This window comes from Pseudopipra pipra, chromosome 8, assembly GCF_036250125.1.
Source record: "Pseudopipra pipra isolate bDixPip1 chromosome 8, bDixPip1.hap1, whole genome shotgun sequence".
Classification (NCBI taxonomy): domain Eukaryota; kingdom Metazoa; phylum Chordata; class Aves; order Passeriformes; family Pipridae; genus Pseudopipra; species Pseudopipra pipra.
In genome coordinates, this window is record NC_087556.1 from 16,017,897 (window position 1) to 16,031,889 (window position 13,993).

Sequence of the window (13,993 nt, forward strand, 5' to 3'; positions counted from 1 at the left end):
TTTGGGCTAGAATAAAAGGGCTCCATGTTTTCTGTTCAGTGGCATAAAGAGGGGTGGGGGAAGGCCAGGTACTCATCTCTGTTTGCTGTAGTGTGTTAAGATCTTACCCAAGGCAAATATTGAGTCCCTTTGCAGTGTCGAGACCTTTCTTCCAAAGGCAATTATGGCTGCACAAATGGTGTGCATCACTTCCCAGGGAACAGGTCTGCCTGCTGATGAGCGAGAGGCACTGCCCACCTTGCACCTGCTAGTCCTGCCATTTCATCTCAAACCTGTTAAATACCATGAATCCATACTGAGAATTGACTTTTTCTTTTTAAATTGCAGGATGCAAAGAGAACGTGCCATCATGTGAATGTGAAACAGCTAAATGAGAAAAGGACACCTGGGAAGTCTGAGCTGAAGCTGCTTGTGCACAGAATGACAGACTGATTTGCTGCTGGAGACAAGATCAGGAAACCTCGCTCCTCCGAAAGACTTTCCTGAGTGAGAGGAGAGGACCAGGAGGAAGAACACAAAAGAGCAATGGGAATTGAGGGCCATGGTTACCTGAGATAAATGGCAGATCCCTGGGAGTCTAGCCTTGTAGCTGTTTGCTTTAGCTTTTTCTCTCTCTGCAGCTGCTCTTCCTTTTTTGCGAGCTGCTGCTGGGTCCTGCCACGGCAGCACTGGAGATTCCAGGAGCGACGTGGGTGCAGCGCGTGAGGAGGGGTGAGCAGCCCGCCCCACCATGATTCAGCTGTGGAAAGTAGTGCGGCATGTGCGACAGCTGGAGCTCCACAGATTGATCCTGCTGCTCATTGCCTTCAGCCTGATCTCCATGTGCATCCTGGCTTATTACGTCACTAACAGCCCCAAAATCAAGGAGCCACCACCCCTGCCCTTCAGTGACTGCAGCAACCAGCACCGCATCTTGATCCCACCGCAAGCCAGCTGGAGGCTCACGAAATCTGTGGACACCTCACGCACAGATCCTGTGGTGCTAGTCTTTGTGGAAAGCATTTACTCCCAGCTGGGGCAGGAAATAGTGGCCATCCTGGAATCTAGCCGTTTTAAATACAGGACAGAGATCGCCCCTGGCAAAGGGGATATGCCCACCCTGACAGACAAAGACAGAGGACGCTATGCGCTTATAATCTATGAGAACATCCTTAAATATGTGAACCTAGATGCTTGGAACCGAGAGCTGCTGGACAAATACTGTGTAGAGTATGGAGTAGGGATTATAGGCTTTTTCAAAGCAAACGAGAACAGCCTGCTCAGTGCACAGCTCAAGGGTTTCCCCCTTTTCCTACATTCCAACTTGGGGCTGCGGGACTATCACATCAATCCTAGTGCCCCCCTGCTCTACGTCACCCGGGCTAATGAGGTGGAGCAGGGTCCTCTGCCTGGTGATGACTGGACTGTGTTTCAGTCAAACCACAGCACCTACGAGCCGGTGCTGTTGGCCAGCACGAAGTCCTCGGAGTCCATTCCTCACCTGGCCACTCACAAAGCATTGCATGCCACCGTGGTGCAGGACCTGGGTCTGCACGATGGGATCCAGCGGGTTCTCTTCGGCAATAACCTCAATTTTTGGCTGCACAAACTCATTTTCGTGGATGCCATTGCCTACTTGACTGGCAAACGCCTCTGTCTCACACTTGATCGTTACATCCTTGTTGACATTGATGATATATTTGTGGGAAAAGAGGGCACTCGCATGAAAGTGTCTGATGTAGAGGTAAAATCCCCCAAATAGATATCAGTAGAGGCCCTAGACAAATTTCTAATGTGTTGTGGTATATCAGGAAAGTCAAGATGGCAAAAGTCAAGGTGGTGTTTAATTTGATTGGTGCAGTTGTTCTCATCTTAAACAGAGAAGTAGCCTGCAAAAATGCTGTGAGGCACCATATGTGATGCTCTCACAACAGTTTTGTAGGTTTAAATGGAGCATTTCAGGACCTGCTCTCTGAATTTAAGAGCAAGATGCCTGTGGTGGTCTATCCTGTCTCTTCTTTAATGTAAGGAACAATCATATGCAGGTTTCTTCTGCCAACCTATTTGTAGCTGTACACTCTACTTTTCAAAAGGAAAAGGCAAGTTGTGTTGAAATAGAACAGCAAATATATGTTTATTATTATTTATTGTGATATGTATAAACTGTATATATTATATTGCAGAACTGTAGGCCAGTCCATGAGACCTACATGAGGCCTGATACAGTCTATATTTTAGCCATCCAGCTTTTCAGCACATAACCAAATTGGGAAAGGAAGAGTTTTCTCTCATCCTTTGTTGCACTTCCCTCTTATCCGCCACTCATGCTTGGGCAGGGAATATCAAAAAATTCACCAGGGAAACATGGTCTGAACAAGTCTTCATGAGAACCATCTCTGTGGCTTCACAGTTGGGAAAGAGAGATGCTATCTTTGTGGTTTGCTTTTCTTGGCAGTTTCTGGAGTAATACAGTGACCTATCAGAAAAGGTTATGGGTAAGGCACAGAGAGATTTTGTGGAGGAGAGAGAACTGAGACAGGGAAAGGAACAAGTAGGAAGAAGGTAAGAAGCTAAGTGCTTCTTCTCATTCTCTGTATCCTTGAAAGTATGTGATAAAATGTTAAGTCTGTGCTATGTGTGCATATGCTGCTTCATGGAGCCAAGGACTTCCTTTTTTATCTTCCCCATCAGTTCTGGTTTGCAGCCATCGAGGCAGGTGCATTGCCTGTTTCTCCAGATGAGCTGAGTCTGTTCACAGGTATTGCACTCTGGATTCCCATTCAGCACTTGCCCTTAGATGAGTCCTGGATGGAGTTCCCTGGGTGCCAGCCATGATGATGATAAGCCTGTGACAGCAACTGCCTTATCATGTTTCCAAAACAACTTCAAGGTGAAGCACCCTTTAAACTTTCTTCCAGGGGCACAAAACATTTGAGGCAAAGGTGTAAGACAAAATACTGTTGTACATACTTGGCCCCTTACCTTAACCTCTTCTGTTCCATGTTCCCAAGAGCACTCTTACACCTCACTAGGAGTCTTACCACCTTTTCTACATGTTTTATGCATCCATGCAAGATATGTCTTAGTTAATCTTCATGTTTTTAGGACTTTGAGATTTTATGTTTTGCTTCTGATCCCAAGTTTATCTTGGGGCAGAGTAAAACCTTGCACTCTGTTTGTAGCTAGTTTTATCTTTTCAAATCACTTGAAGCTGCATGCCTGAAGGAGCTCTAATTGCATGCCATTATTTTACTTGCTTCATTCTTTAATAATTCTTTAGAGCCACTTCGACCATAACGCTCTAAGCAAAGAGGTATAGAAAAAGTGTTTCCCAGCACACAGGTGTAGAAAAATGGAACAGTTGTAAGTACTACTTATTTAAGGAAAATGCGAACATTTACTTCATTTTACTGCAGTGTCCTTGTGTTTTGAGGTGCTGAAATGCTCTGAAAGATTTTTTATTTGAAGGATCACGGTCTTATCTTGGTCGTAAGCAGGCCCTACACCCTCTAGTTCAAACTGGCAGAGATTCTCACCTCTGTAGTGTTTGTGCAGGTTACAGACCCATGTGAGAAAGCAGCATATAGGTGGCCATAGCTCTTGGGAACAAAGGCTGCTCTAGTGATGGTAAAAACCCAGACAAGATTATTCCAAAAGATGCTTTGTTTGGGTTTTAACAGGGTGAAATGGAGGAATAATCTGTGATCAGTAAGCAGAGAATCTCAGGCAAAGCAGATAAACCCCAGATTTATCCATTTAAAAGAAGCTCTCTGATTGCAGAGCCACGCGAGGTTAATGAATTTTTATTTTTTAAAAGCGAGAAATAACTACATGGATTTGTTGATAGCTTCTCACCATGGGGAAAGAAGGGGATATAATAGTAACAGAACAGCTGGCATTTTCTTTGGCCTTTTATATGAAAGCTCTGTTTCAGGGCTGTTATCTCAACACACAGCTCCTTATCTCAAAGCTTAGATTACAGTGGTCAGGGTAGCGGTTTGAAGATTGGATGCTGTGTGAAGGTATAAAATTGACTCTGCCGTCCCAGTGAGCCTGCTTGCCATATGCAGGTCCACGTTCAGAGAGCTTCCCAGACAAAACTACTATTAAAAGAAAGTACTGAATGTAATTTGATCAAATGCATGTCCATGGTACATGTCTTACACAAGAGAAATGTTTTTATTTGTGATGCTTAAAGGAGAGCTGACTGGCTTTCTTCTTTAATAAGAAAAAAAAGAACCATGCTTGCTTTTAGTTTAAAGATGATAACCCTTGAGTTCCTGCTTTCTGCTGAAGGGTTGCAGCAGGAGCTTGCAGTCCTCGATTAAAGTGGAACAGTTGGAAGTTGCACAAAGAAAATTATTTTCCCTTGTAAAGTTTCCCAGAGATTTGAACTGCACATAATTAACAAAACAAAATCTCAGAGAATCCCTTCTCTTCTAAATTATTCCACAGTCAGTCTCTTCTAAAATCATAATCCTAGGAATTTACCAGACCTCCATGGCACTGGTCAACAAAGACAAGCCGTTTCTAATGCAAAAGGATCTGGCTTTTGTGATCCTTCCTGGTTGTCTTTAGGTATGAGGAAAGAAGATTAAGTAGATGAGTTTTTGCCTCTTTTGCTGGTAATCTCTCTAAGGGCATAAATAGTGTGAGCAATCACTGCTAGTGAGTCTGAGAGCAAGCTAAGTGAAAATCAAGGACAGTCATTTCATTTTGGGTTATGAATGGTGAGGGTGGAAAAGAGAGAACCTAGTGAGGATGGCTGTCAGCCAGCTCTTGCCTTTCTAAACTGTAGAGGATGATCTTACCTGCAATTAAAGTACTCAGCAATTTCTAACTCCCTGATTCCAAGACTGGAGGAGAGGTAGAAATACCAGTATCATGAGAGCTTTCTCTTTTGCCAGTGCTGTTTTGAGCTCTGCCAGTGCTACTGCTGGACGATGAGAAAACTGCTGGAAATCCTCTTAAGAACGTGCTGCCCAGGGTCCACTGGGGCAGTATCTACAATGCAGGTGTTTCTGCCACATGTTCCTAGTATGCTTTGCATGAGCACTGAGAAGAGGCTATCAAAGCACTCAGCTTTCTTCCTCCATTTTTTATCATCTGTTTATCTTCATTTGTCCGTGCACTATTTTCTTGTAGTCATGATATCCTCTCTTCCCAGCATCTGACTCTTGGCCTTATTTCCCCCTTTTCTTTTGCCTCTTGTTAGAGGCACCTGAGATAGATGATATTTAGTGTTTGTATGGAACAGCTAAAATCTCTGCAAACACTTCTAGAAGTTAAAAATTTTTTAGCTAAAAAAGCAGAGTTGCGTGGAGATTTAGCCCTGTGTGACTGCAATGCAAGGTCACCGTGCCATCTTAGAAAAGGATTAGGTCCTAAAGAAGGAACCAGTACAGTCAGAGTGCTGTGGCTTCCCCTGATTTTTTCCTCACTCCTAGAATGTTAACCCCATTGAGAGAGTCTTTATCTTCTCTGGATAACATCAAGAGCTTGTAGTGACTGTTGAGTAAATCTTTGCAGATCTGTCAGTGAGATTATGTAGATTCTTAATGTATTGCAACAAAAGGCACAATTTTAAACTTTCTTCCCCTAACATTTGCTTAGAAGTAAATAGTTGTCATCATTTGAGATTATAAAAAAAGTCTTTTAAAGTGATGGGCATTGAACATCAGACTGAAGCTTAGACTTTTTTTGCATTGTGTCCGGAAATGTGCATTGGAATGTAGTTTTCTGTCACTTGGGCCTGCAGTATGGCTGCCCCAGTGAAGAACTAAAGGCCTCCAAAAATACAGGTCGTGTGTTGCAGTGGATGTTCTCTGATAGACTGTGACAAGCGTGAAGCAGGTCTGGCCTTGATGTGGCTTAAGAGTTCTGGTGGGCAGTGCTCAGCATCTCTTTGGAGACCCCATCTCTTCCTTACTGGGGTGAGCCTTGCAATGCTTCTAGCATGGAGCTTAGCTGGGGTAGGAGCCTTTCTGGCTAGCTAGTGTGCTGGCTTGCATCTTGGAAAGATTTTTGAAATAAAAGATAATAATAAAATGTAAAAACAGATATAAAAAATATTGTAAAAATGTAAAACGGAGATACTTGGATTGGAGGGGCAATCTCGTAGCACATTATGGATATAAATGAAATGCCACTTGAATCACCTGTAAGATATTATTAGTGCTATCATATTCATCCTACTTTATGGAAGAGAAACAGAGTGCAGAGAAAAGTGCCACCTTCCAGCCCCTTCCCACACCTGTTTTGTTGCACCTTACTACAGCTCACAGATCTCTTTAACCCATGTTCTAGGAAACATGGAGTGCATAATTTGTTGAAACAAATGTCCAAATACTTTTCCTGGCATCTTAGTCTCTTTTATCCTTTTCAGGGGAAAGACGTTTCTTCAAACCTACGCCATGCTACCTTAGGGTGTGGCTGTGACAAAGATGCAGCATCAGCAGAGGGATGGCACACAGTTAGCAATAAACCTGCCAGGAAAGCAGGACTCCATAGGGCCCCATAGTCTCTGAATTTCTGTGGCCCCCAGAGTGCCTCCCTGGTCCCTCCCTGGACACAAAGGATTGCAGCCTGCTGGAGCAGGGCTTTTTGGGATTTATTATCAGACAGATGTGTCGTCATGGTAACCCCAGCCAGGCTGTAAATCTCTTTCCATGCAGAGGAATGCTAAGCCTCTTAACCGCTGTCTTTCCTTCCTCCACTTTTCTACCCTAGCTTAGGGAACTGGATGTGCCTTTCTGGGCAACAGAGAGAAGTGGTGAGGCTTGGGACAGCTCTGGAGAAAGAAAAGGAAGTGGCACTTTCCTGTTTAAGTTACTGGGTGACATGTTCAAGGTGCTGGTCCCAAATTTGAAGCAATACTGTGCTCAAGCTGGGCAGACAGATGCCTCTCTGTAGAGAGATGCACAGCTCTTAGTTTGTGCTCCCCAATGTGTAGGGTGAGTCCCTGTGTCTCTCTATGTAATGGGATCTTGACCTCCTGTTGCCAGTGCTGGATCTTGTACAAAGGAGGCTTCAGCCATCAGTGCTGCCGGCACATCACCTTTCAAAAGCGCTACCTGTGTTTATGATAGGTTCTGGAGATGTCACGTGCCTTACATTTCTCAAAATACCGTTCTTTGTTGGAGATTGAGGTAAGGATGTGGTAAGCATATGGCCACGGAAGAACCATAACCTTTGAAATTTATCCCAGGCTGCATTTGGTGTCACTGTTGTGTGGTTGTGGGAATGAGGAACGGGCAATTAAGTGTGTCTGTAGGGAAAAGTGTGAAAGCTTGGTTCCCTGAGAGAGCATTGAGACTTTCCTGCAGGACTGCAGACAAAATCTGTCTGATCTTCCCACCTTGTCATGGTCATGGACTGCTTGCCTTGGGAATAAAACCACTCAGCTTCTTTGCTCCAAGATACATTTGCGGTGAATGGTGATTGAAGTAAGCTACAGAAGTCGTTTTTAAATTAATATGATGGCTAGTGTTTGGTCAGCACTGTTTTGATACGTTGGTGTATGTATCAAATCACAGCAGTGATTTTTGAGGTCATCCATAAGTGGTAGATGTCAAGGCTCCTCCATGGAATGAGAGTCTACCTTTGTGAGTGTCCTCTCCCCTCTGAGGGAGTGGTGCACCTAAACAATTCCTGTGGGAGCGTGAGCCATGTGAAGGCACCTTGCAATGCTATTTTGTGCTCCATGGGTCTGGGAAAGGGCAGCTGATGCAGGCAGATCTCCCCTGTACAGTTTGCTAGCTTTCCCCAGAGTTACATGCCAAGTTGCCTGTGTGTATTTGCATCCAGCTCAAGTCTGCTGTTGAGGGATCTTCACTTCACCTTGGTGCAGTCACTGATCCATTGCTTTCTTAGAAAAGCTATTAAAATCTAGATAGCCTGGACAAGGATTGTGTCTGTCACCTGCCAGCAGCTCTCCTCCCATTGCCTGTTTGATTGAGAACTTCTCCCATAGGGACCTGCACCGCTGGCACTTTCCCCAAAGCACCCAGGTAGCAGCAGAGTGTGCATCTCAGAGCTTCTCTCTTTTTATTGTTTTCTGGCAGAGAAATTTGACTGGAATTAGTTTGTCTTACTTGTCTGTGACACACTGAGCCCCTGGGGTTTTTTTGGTTTTTGTTTTGTTGGAGTTTTTTTTGTGTCAAGGCTGGCTGCTGTCTAACTCTGTACACTGCTGGACCTTGAGGTTTGTGGCACGAGGCACTTTCCCTTTGGCTGTAGCAATTACTTTGGACATTTAATGCAGATACAAGTGAGCACGAGAGACCCTTTAGGAGATGTGATGACTGTGAATGTTGGCTTTCCCAAGTTTTCTTCACAAAATCCAGGAAACCTTTCCTGCTACAAAACTGTTTTGTCACTTTCAAGGGAACACAAAGCCAGGGCTACCTCCCTGCTGTGATAGGACTCAGCTGCATGGGTAGTTCTGAGAATCCACTTTTCCTCTCCAAATAAAAGCCCCTTCCCTTTGGATCAGTTAGTTACTGTTCATTATACTGTTGACTTCTTTTCCTTCATCTGTACATCATGTGCTGCCTCACCATCTTTTTCATTAACACATAGACTGAGAAAGGGCAGAGGTTCAACAGCAAAGTCCCAGCCAACATGGGAGAGGAAGGGAGCGTTGAGGTTGAATCTGGAAAGCATAAAGGATCTGTTGCTTGCAAGTGAGATTTGCTGTCCCTTTTCCTTATCACAGATACTCTGGGTCCATCACATTGGAGAGCATCATCTGACTATGGTTTTAAAGGGGCATAATTTAGTACAGCAGAATTACTTCAAGTAAAGATTCCCTATATGGAGCACTTGTCTGCTCTGCTTCACTCCTAGGGCAACAATGCCCTCTGATACCTCTTCAGACTGAACTGGGCACCAGTAGAGCACAGAGAAATGTTACAGAGCAAAAAAACATGCATATGAACATCTTTTTCCTTTTGTTCAAACAGGCTTTACTGAGCACCCAGAATAAGCTGAGAACGTTAGTCCCAAATTTCACCTTCAATCTGGGCTTCTCAGGGAAATTCTACCACACAGGTAAACCCCTGGCACCTGTTTGTCCCAGCCCCTGTTAGTCCCAGCACCTGTGTACAGCCCCCACATTTGTGTGTGTGTGTGTGTGTGTGTAATCAGAGAGAGCATGACTCTCCCTTGGAACAAATCTGCATTTCAGGGGATTAGCCACTGCTGAGCCACTCTTCTGCCTTTTGTTTTTGCACTTTCTTTTCTGCTCTCTGTAGGTACAGATGAGGAAGATGAAGGGGATGACATGCTGCTTAAACACAGGAAGGAGTTCTGGTGGTTCCCTCACATGTGGAGTCACATGCAGCCTCATCTTTTCCACAATGTCACTGTACTGGCTGAGCAGATGAAGCTCAACAAACAATTTGCTGTGGTAAGGGGCATTGCACTTTATTTACAGTGCTAATCCTTAAACATTCTTCTCCTGGAATAGCTGTTTGGACCCCACTGAACTCAAATACTAGTCTAGTAATTCAGCTGCATTTAAGAAAGCCAGTTCTGAAAGTTCAGATTGATGTGTGGCTCCTGTTGCTTGCCTGAAGACAGCACCATTCTCATGCCTGCCTGTGCAATGGGAAATGTTTCCTGGCACCTGCATGGCCCCAGGCAGCTCCACAGCATTCCAGGGTGCAAATCCCAAGGCGCTTGTTTGCTGAGGTGTGAACTTGTAGCATTACCATCCAAATCCAATTAATTTACAAACTCTGGCAGTAAGAAGGCATTTTCTTTTCCTTATTCAGTGTGGTTTTGTAAGGAAGTCACCTGGTCGGTAGTATAGAATGCTATGTGCTAACAACATATTCTGGCCTTCCCAGACAATGCTGAAGGAAGTTACTTATCTAGGAAGTACAGGGGAAATTCCCTGGGTTTTGGCAGAGGAGGGGGAAGCCTTGAACATCCTGCATTGCTGGAACAATGTCTGTTTGATGCTTACAGCCCAGAGTTGAATATAGCGTACATGTTTCTCTGAAAAGAAATGTCCTCTTCACCTCTAGTTTGGTTTTTTTGATAGTAATCCCCTTGGGAATAGCAGGCTGCTGTCTTGTGTTCCCATGACACACACAGATTAGAAATGATCTGGAATTCAGAGCACAGTCACAGCATTATAGAAACAATTTAGGCTCCTCCTTTTACTGGTTAAGTAACAGTGCAGTCTTTTGCAAAGTGAGACAAAGCACAGAACACAATTACACATATTTAACATAAAGCAGGCCAGCAGTGAGAGAAGGTTATTGCTTCATTTAGGGGCCCTGGTTTTATTGTGCACCACCAGGGTAGAGCTGTCGTCATTAATATTGTTACCAGAACCACATAGTGGAATTAAAACCCAAGAAATTCAGATATTTCCTGTCATTTCAGTGTAGCTCCAGGCCCTATATCTTCACCCTCAATAGTCTCTTGCTCCATGTCTGCTTTTCTTTGGATTGCTAGAGACAGTACAGATCCCAGCCATCATCTTTCTTTCTTCTATATTAGTTAAGGAAATTTTGTTTTCCTTCTCTGGTGACTCACATCTAGGCATTGTGGGACTGAGATATGTCACTTAACAGTATTGATTAGTATGTAGTAACCATGGAGCCTTACCTGAGCATTCTGAATTAATCTGATTTTTCACACCTGCAAGCTGCAAGACCATTCTTATTGCAGCTGTTACCAGTGCGGAATGTCCTTGTTGATACAAAACTGCCCTTATATTTGTACAGATGCATAAAACAAGAAGTACAAGCAGTATTTCAGGTTTCCCAATCCAGAGAGTTTTCATGTTATTCTGTCACCTTGCTCCAACATGGATCCTTTTTAAGGCTATTAAATACCGAATTATCAAGCTGCATATTCTGCTTCCAGGAGCATGGGATTCCCACAGACTTGGGCTATGCAGTAGCCCCCCATCATTCTGGGGTTTATCCTGTCCACACACAACTCTATGAAGCATGGAAATCCGTTTGGAACATCCAAGTAACGAGCACAGAGGAATACCCACACCTACGGCCTGCCCGGTACCGGCGTGGATTCATCCATAATGGAATCATGGTGAGCACAGCTGGGCAAGCACAGCCCACTTTCCTGCCCAGGGAATGGTCTTCTAGTGACCTGCGTCAGTGACATTAATCTTAATATCACCACTGTTTCCAAACAGTGAAGCAAAGAAAAAAAACTTGGCTAGAGCCAGTTCTGTGTTTCTTGGAACAGTTCAGAGGTCAGTACTGAATGGAGAGCAAACCCAAGCCAAGCGAGACTAGGCTGAGATCTCACTGGCTTTTTCACACTGTGATGAGTTAAATGGTTGGGAGGAATAGCAAGAGTCCTCTGAACCAATGCCATTCATGACATAGTCCCTTACTCTTTATATTGATCCACAAAGTGCTGCTTTTACTCATTCACATGTAGATTCTGCTGCATCTGCCTCTTGTCTAACTTTGCTTTTCTTCTGATATTGCCAGGTTCTGCCTCGACAGACTTGTGGTCTTTTTACTCACACTATCTTCTATAATGAATATCCTGGTGGCTCAAAGGAGTTGGACAAGAGCATTCGTGGTGGTGAACTCTTCCTGACGGTGCTTCTGAACCCAGTAAGTTCATCTGAAAGGGGAGTTGGTGTATGGCTGTCTCAGCCTATGTGCCTGATACGGGAAAGGACTAGATCTTACTGGAGATTCAGTATAACCACCATCACAGAGACTAGGATGTGAAAGAGGGGGCCAAGGCAGTACTTGCTAAGGAATGCTGCTTTGCTTTACATGCTGTCAAGGGAGCATCAGTATCCTGAGTGTTGACAAATGCAACACTGTGCAGGTAGAAACTACCCAGGGTGACACACTGAGCATGGCCCAAGGTACAGTGGGTATTACCTGGGCTGCTGTATCTTCATGAATCAGAAGTGAGATGCTCCTTCTGTTCCATGCACATCTGCTGCCATTGGCTTCTCCCCTGGCTTACTGATGAGTTTTGTTCACAATAATTGCTTTTGCTGGGCTTTCATTATGAGGTGTTCTCCCTTTTCTTTCAATATGTAGACGCTTGAAACGATTTCTGTTTTCTTTTATTGTGTTGTAGCTGTCACATTAAGGCTTTTTTGTGAGATATTGGTCCAACACAGGGATTTCTTTTTGAATAATAACCAGCTGGCAGTAATCTTTGATCAAGGAAAAGTATGGGAAAATTGTGCTCTGGTACAGGATGAGCTTATTTGCCAGACTTATTGTTGGGTCTTCATAGTGACTTTTTTAAACTTTCAGGCACCTTCAGATGCTTCCCATGTTTACACTTTGCTTCCTTTTGGCAGTGTAGCATTTCTCTCTGTCAGAACAGAGTACTGTGCTCTAAGCTCCTCTCCATTGCTCATGTTTGCACAGTGACTCAGACCTTGCATTCCTCCCCTCCTGATAGAGCCATCTCAGGGACCTGAAAGAAAGCTGGCCAGCCCCACAGCCCCAGCAGTGATCCGTAGCAAGCAGACTTGGACCAGGCTCTTTCAGTCCTTTTTGGTGCTTCCAGCTCCTGTTGAGTGGATATAGACAGGCAGGAATCTCCAAGCCTGTATGTGTATGATTAACTCCACAGTGCAAACAGAAGATGTTTGATCTTCTGAGTGGTGAACAAGGTCTGATGTCAGAAGGAGAATAGCTGTTGATCCTGAGCAGACAGGCTGATCTCTTCTCACAAACACTTCTGCTTATACTGCACAGGCCACTTACTGCTGTGCCCACAGCTGCTTGTTACATATTGTGAGGTCCTCGTACCCTCCTGTCTCTGTATTCTGTCTAAGTTCTCTGTGACCTCTGCTCTCATTATTCCTCGGTGTGAAGGAAGGGAAATCATGGCATGCTGACAGTGGAAGGGAGGGGGAGAAGAGGGAGGTGTTATTTCCAAGCCAGTCTCCGGGGTCTGTGGGTGTGGATGGGAGGGAGGGAGAGATGGCACTTGAGTGTAGCTTATGTCAGAAGTAGTGCTCAGAGCTGTTTTGGCAGCAGTAGCTGTGACGGGGCAGAGCAAGCTGCCAGGCCTTGTTAAGCAGTACAAGTGTGTTACAGGATGTGACTGCACACTCAGAAATACAGGGAAAGGGCTCATCAATTGAGTTTGTCTTTCCCTCTTCTAAATCCAGTTGCTTGGGACTGTTTGCAGGTGGCAACATTACCTGTGTGAGCCATTTTACCAAATGCAGTCAGTCTTGAGATGTAGTCGCCAACCTGGATCACATGCAGGCTTTTTTTCATTCTGGAAATCTTGAAGAGGTCCCAGATGGTGACCTGTGTCCTCCCTGCTGCAGTACTTGATTTGTGCCAGTGAGCCAGACTCTTCATGCAGCAAATTTTTCCTCTACATATTTCACTGGCTAGTCAAAGGGATGAGCCACCCTTTGCTGTCAAAAAACCTTCCTGATGTCTCCCAGAAAGGGGCAAAATACAACATGAGATGTGTGCTTTTGCCACCATGCCTTGCAGTTACATAGATCTTTCTGTCCTTTGCTCTGTGTTGTATTTAGCACATCCTTCTTACACAACAGCACCAAGCACATGCTGCTCTTTGAAGTGTAGGTGCCAGAGCCTGTCTGGCAGGGCCTCTCTTGTCAGCTCAATAGGAAACCAGAAGTGAAAAACTCACAGGCAGACAAACGTGACAAATCTTTAACTCCACTTACTTTCCATGTGTCCCAAAGTCCTACCACTGTTTTCTGTTGCCTACCCAAAGACCCTGGGTTGTGAGCACCATATAGACAGGATTAAATTTGTTTCACAGTGTCTTGGGGATGGCTCAGGCAGAAAGAGTATCTCTTGTCTTGCTGAGACTAGTCCATGGTGACACTGGGCAGAAAACTGAATTCAGACTTCCCGAGTGCCAGCAAACTTCTTCATCCCAAGACCATCTGTCTCCTGCTTCCCCATTTTGCTCTTTGCCTACTGTGAGTGGGAAAGCCATTCCTGCCCCCTGCCAGGGAAGCCTGTTATTGCCTCCTGCCCTTACCTGGCGTCATCAG

At 44.7% G+C, this 13,993-nt stretch overlaps 1 protein-coding gene across 6 annotated transcripts in view; it reads left to right on the forward strand.

Annotated features, from left to right (window-relative positions):
* The window catches only part of NDST2 (N-deacetylase and N-sulfotransferase 2), a 130,199-nt gene that overhangs the window by 105,716 nt on the left and 10,490 nt on the right, over positions 1-13,993 (forward strand). For all 6 annotated transcript variants that reach the window (XM_064663770.1, XM_064663773.1, XM_064663771.1 and 3 more), the window contains 5 exons: positions 328-1,723; positions 8,943-9,030; positions 9,234-9,388; positions 10,861-11,046; positions 11,457-11,585. In XM_064663770.1, coding sequence (XP_064519840.1) covers positions 731-1,723; positions 8,943-9,030; positions 9,234-9,388; positions 10,861-11,046; positions 11,457-11,585 — 1,551 coding nt within the window. In that variant the 5' untranslated portion in view covers positions 328-730. The remainder of the gene's footprint in view (positions 1-327; positions 1,724-8,942; positions 9,031-9,233; positions 9,389-10,860; positions 11,047-11,456; positions 11,586-13,993) is intronic.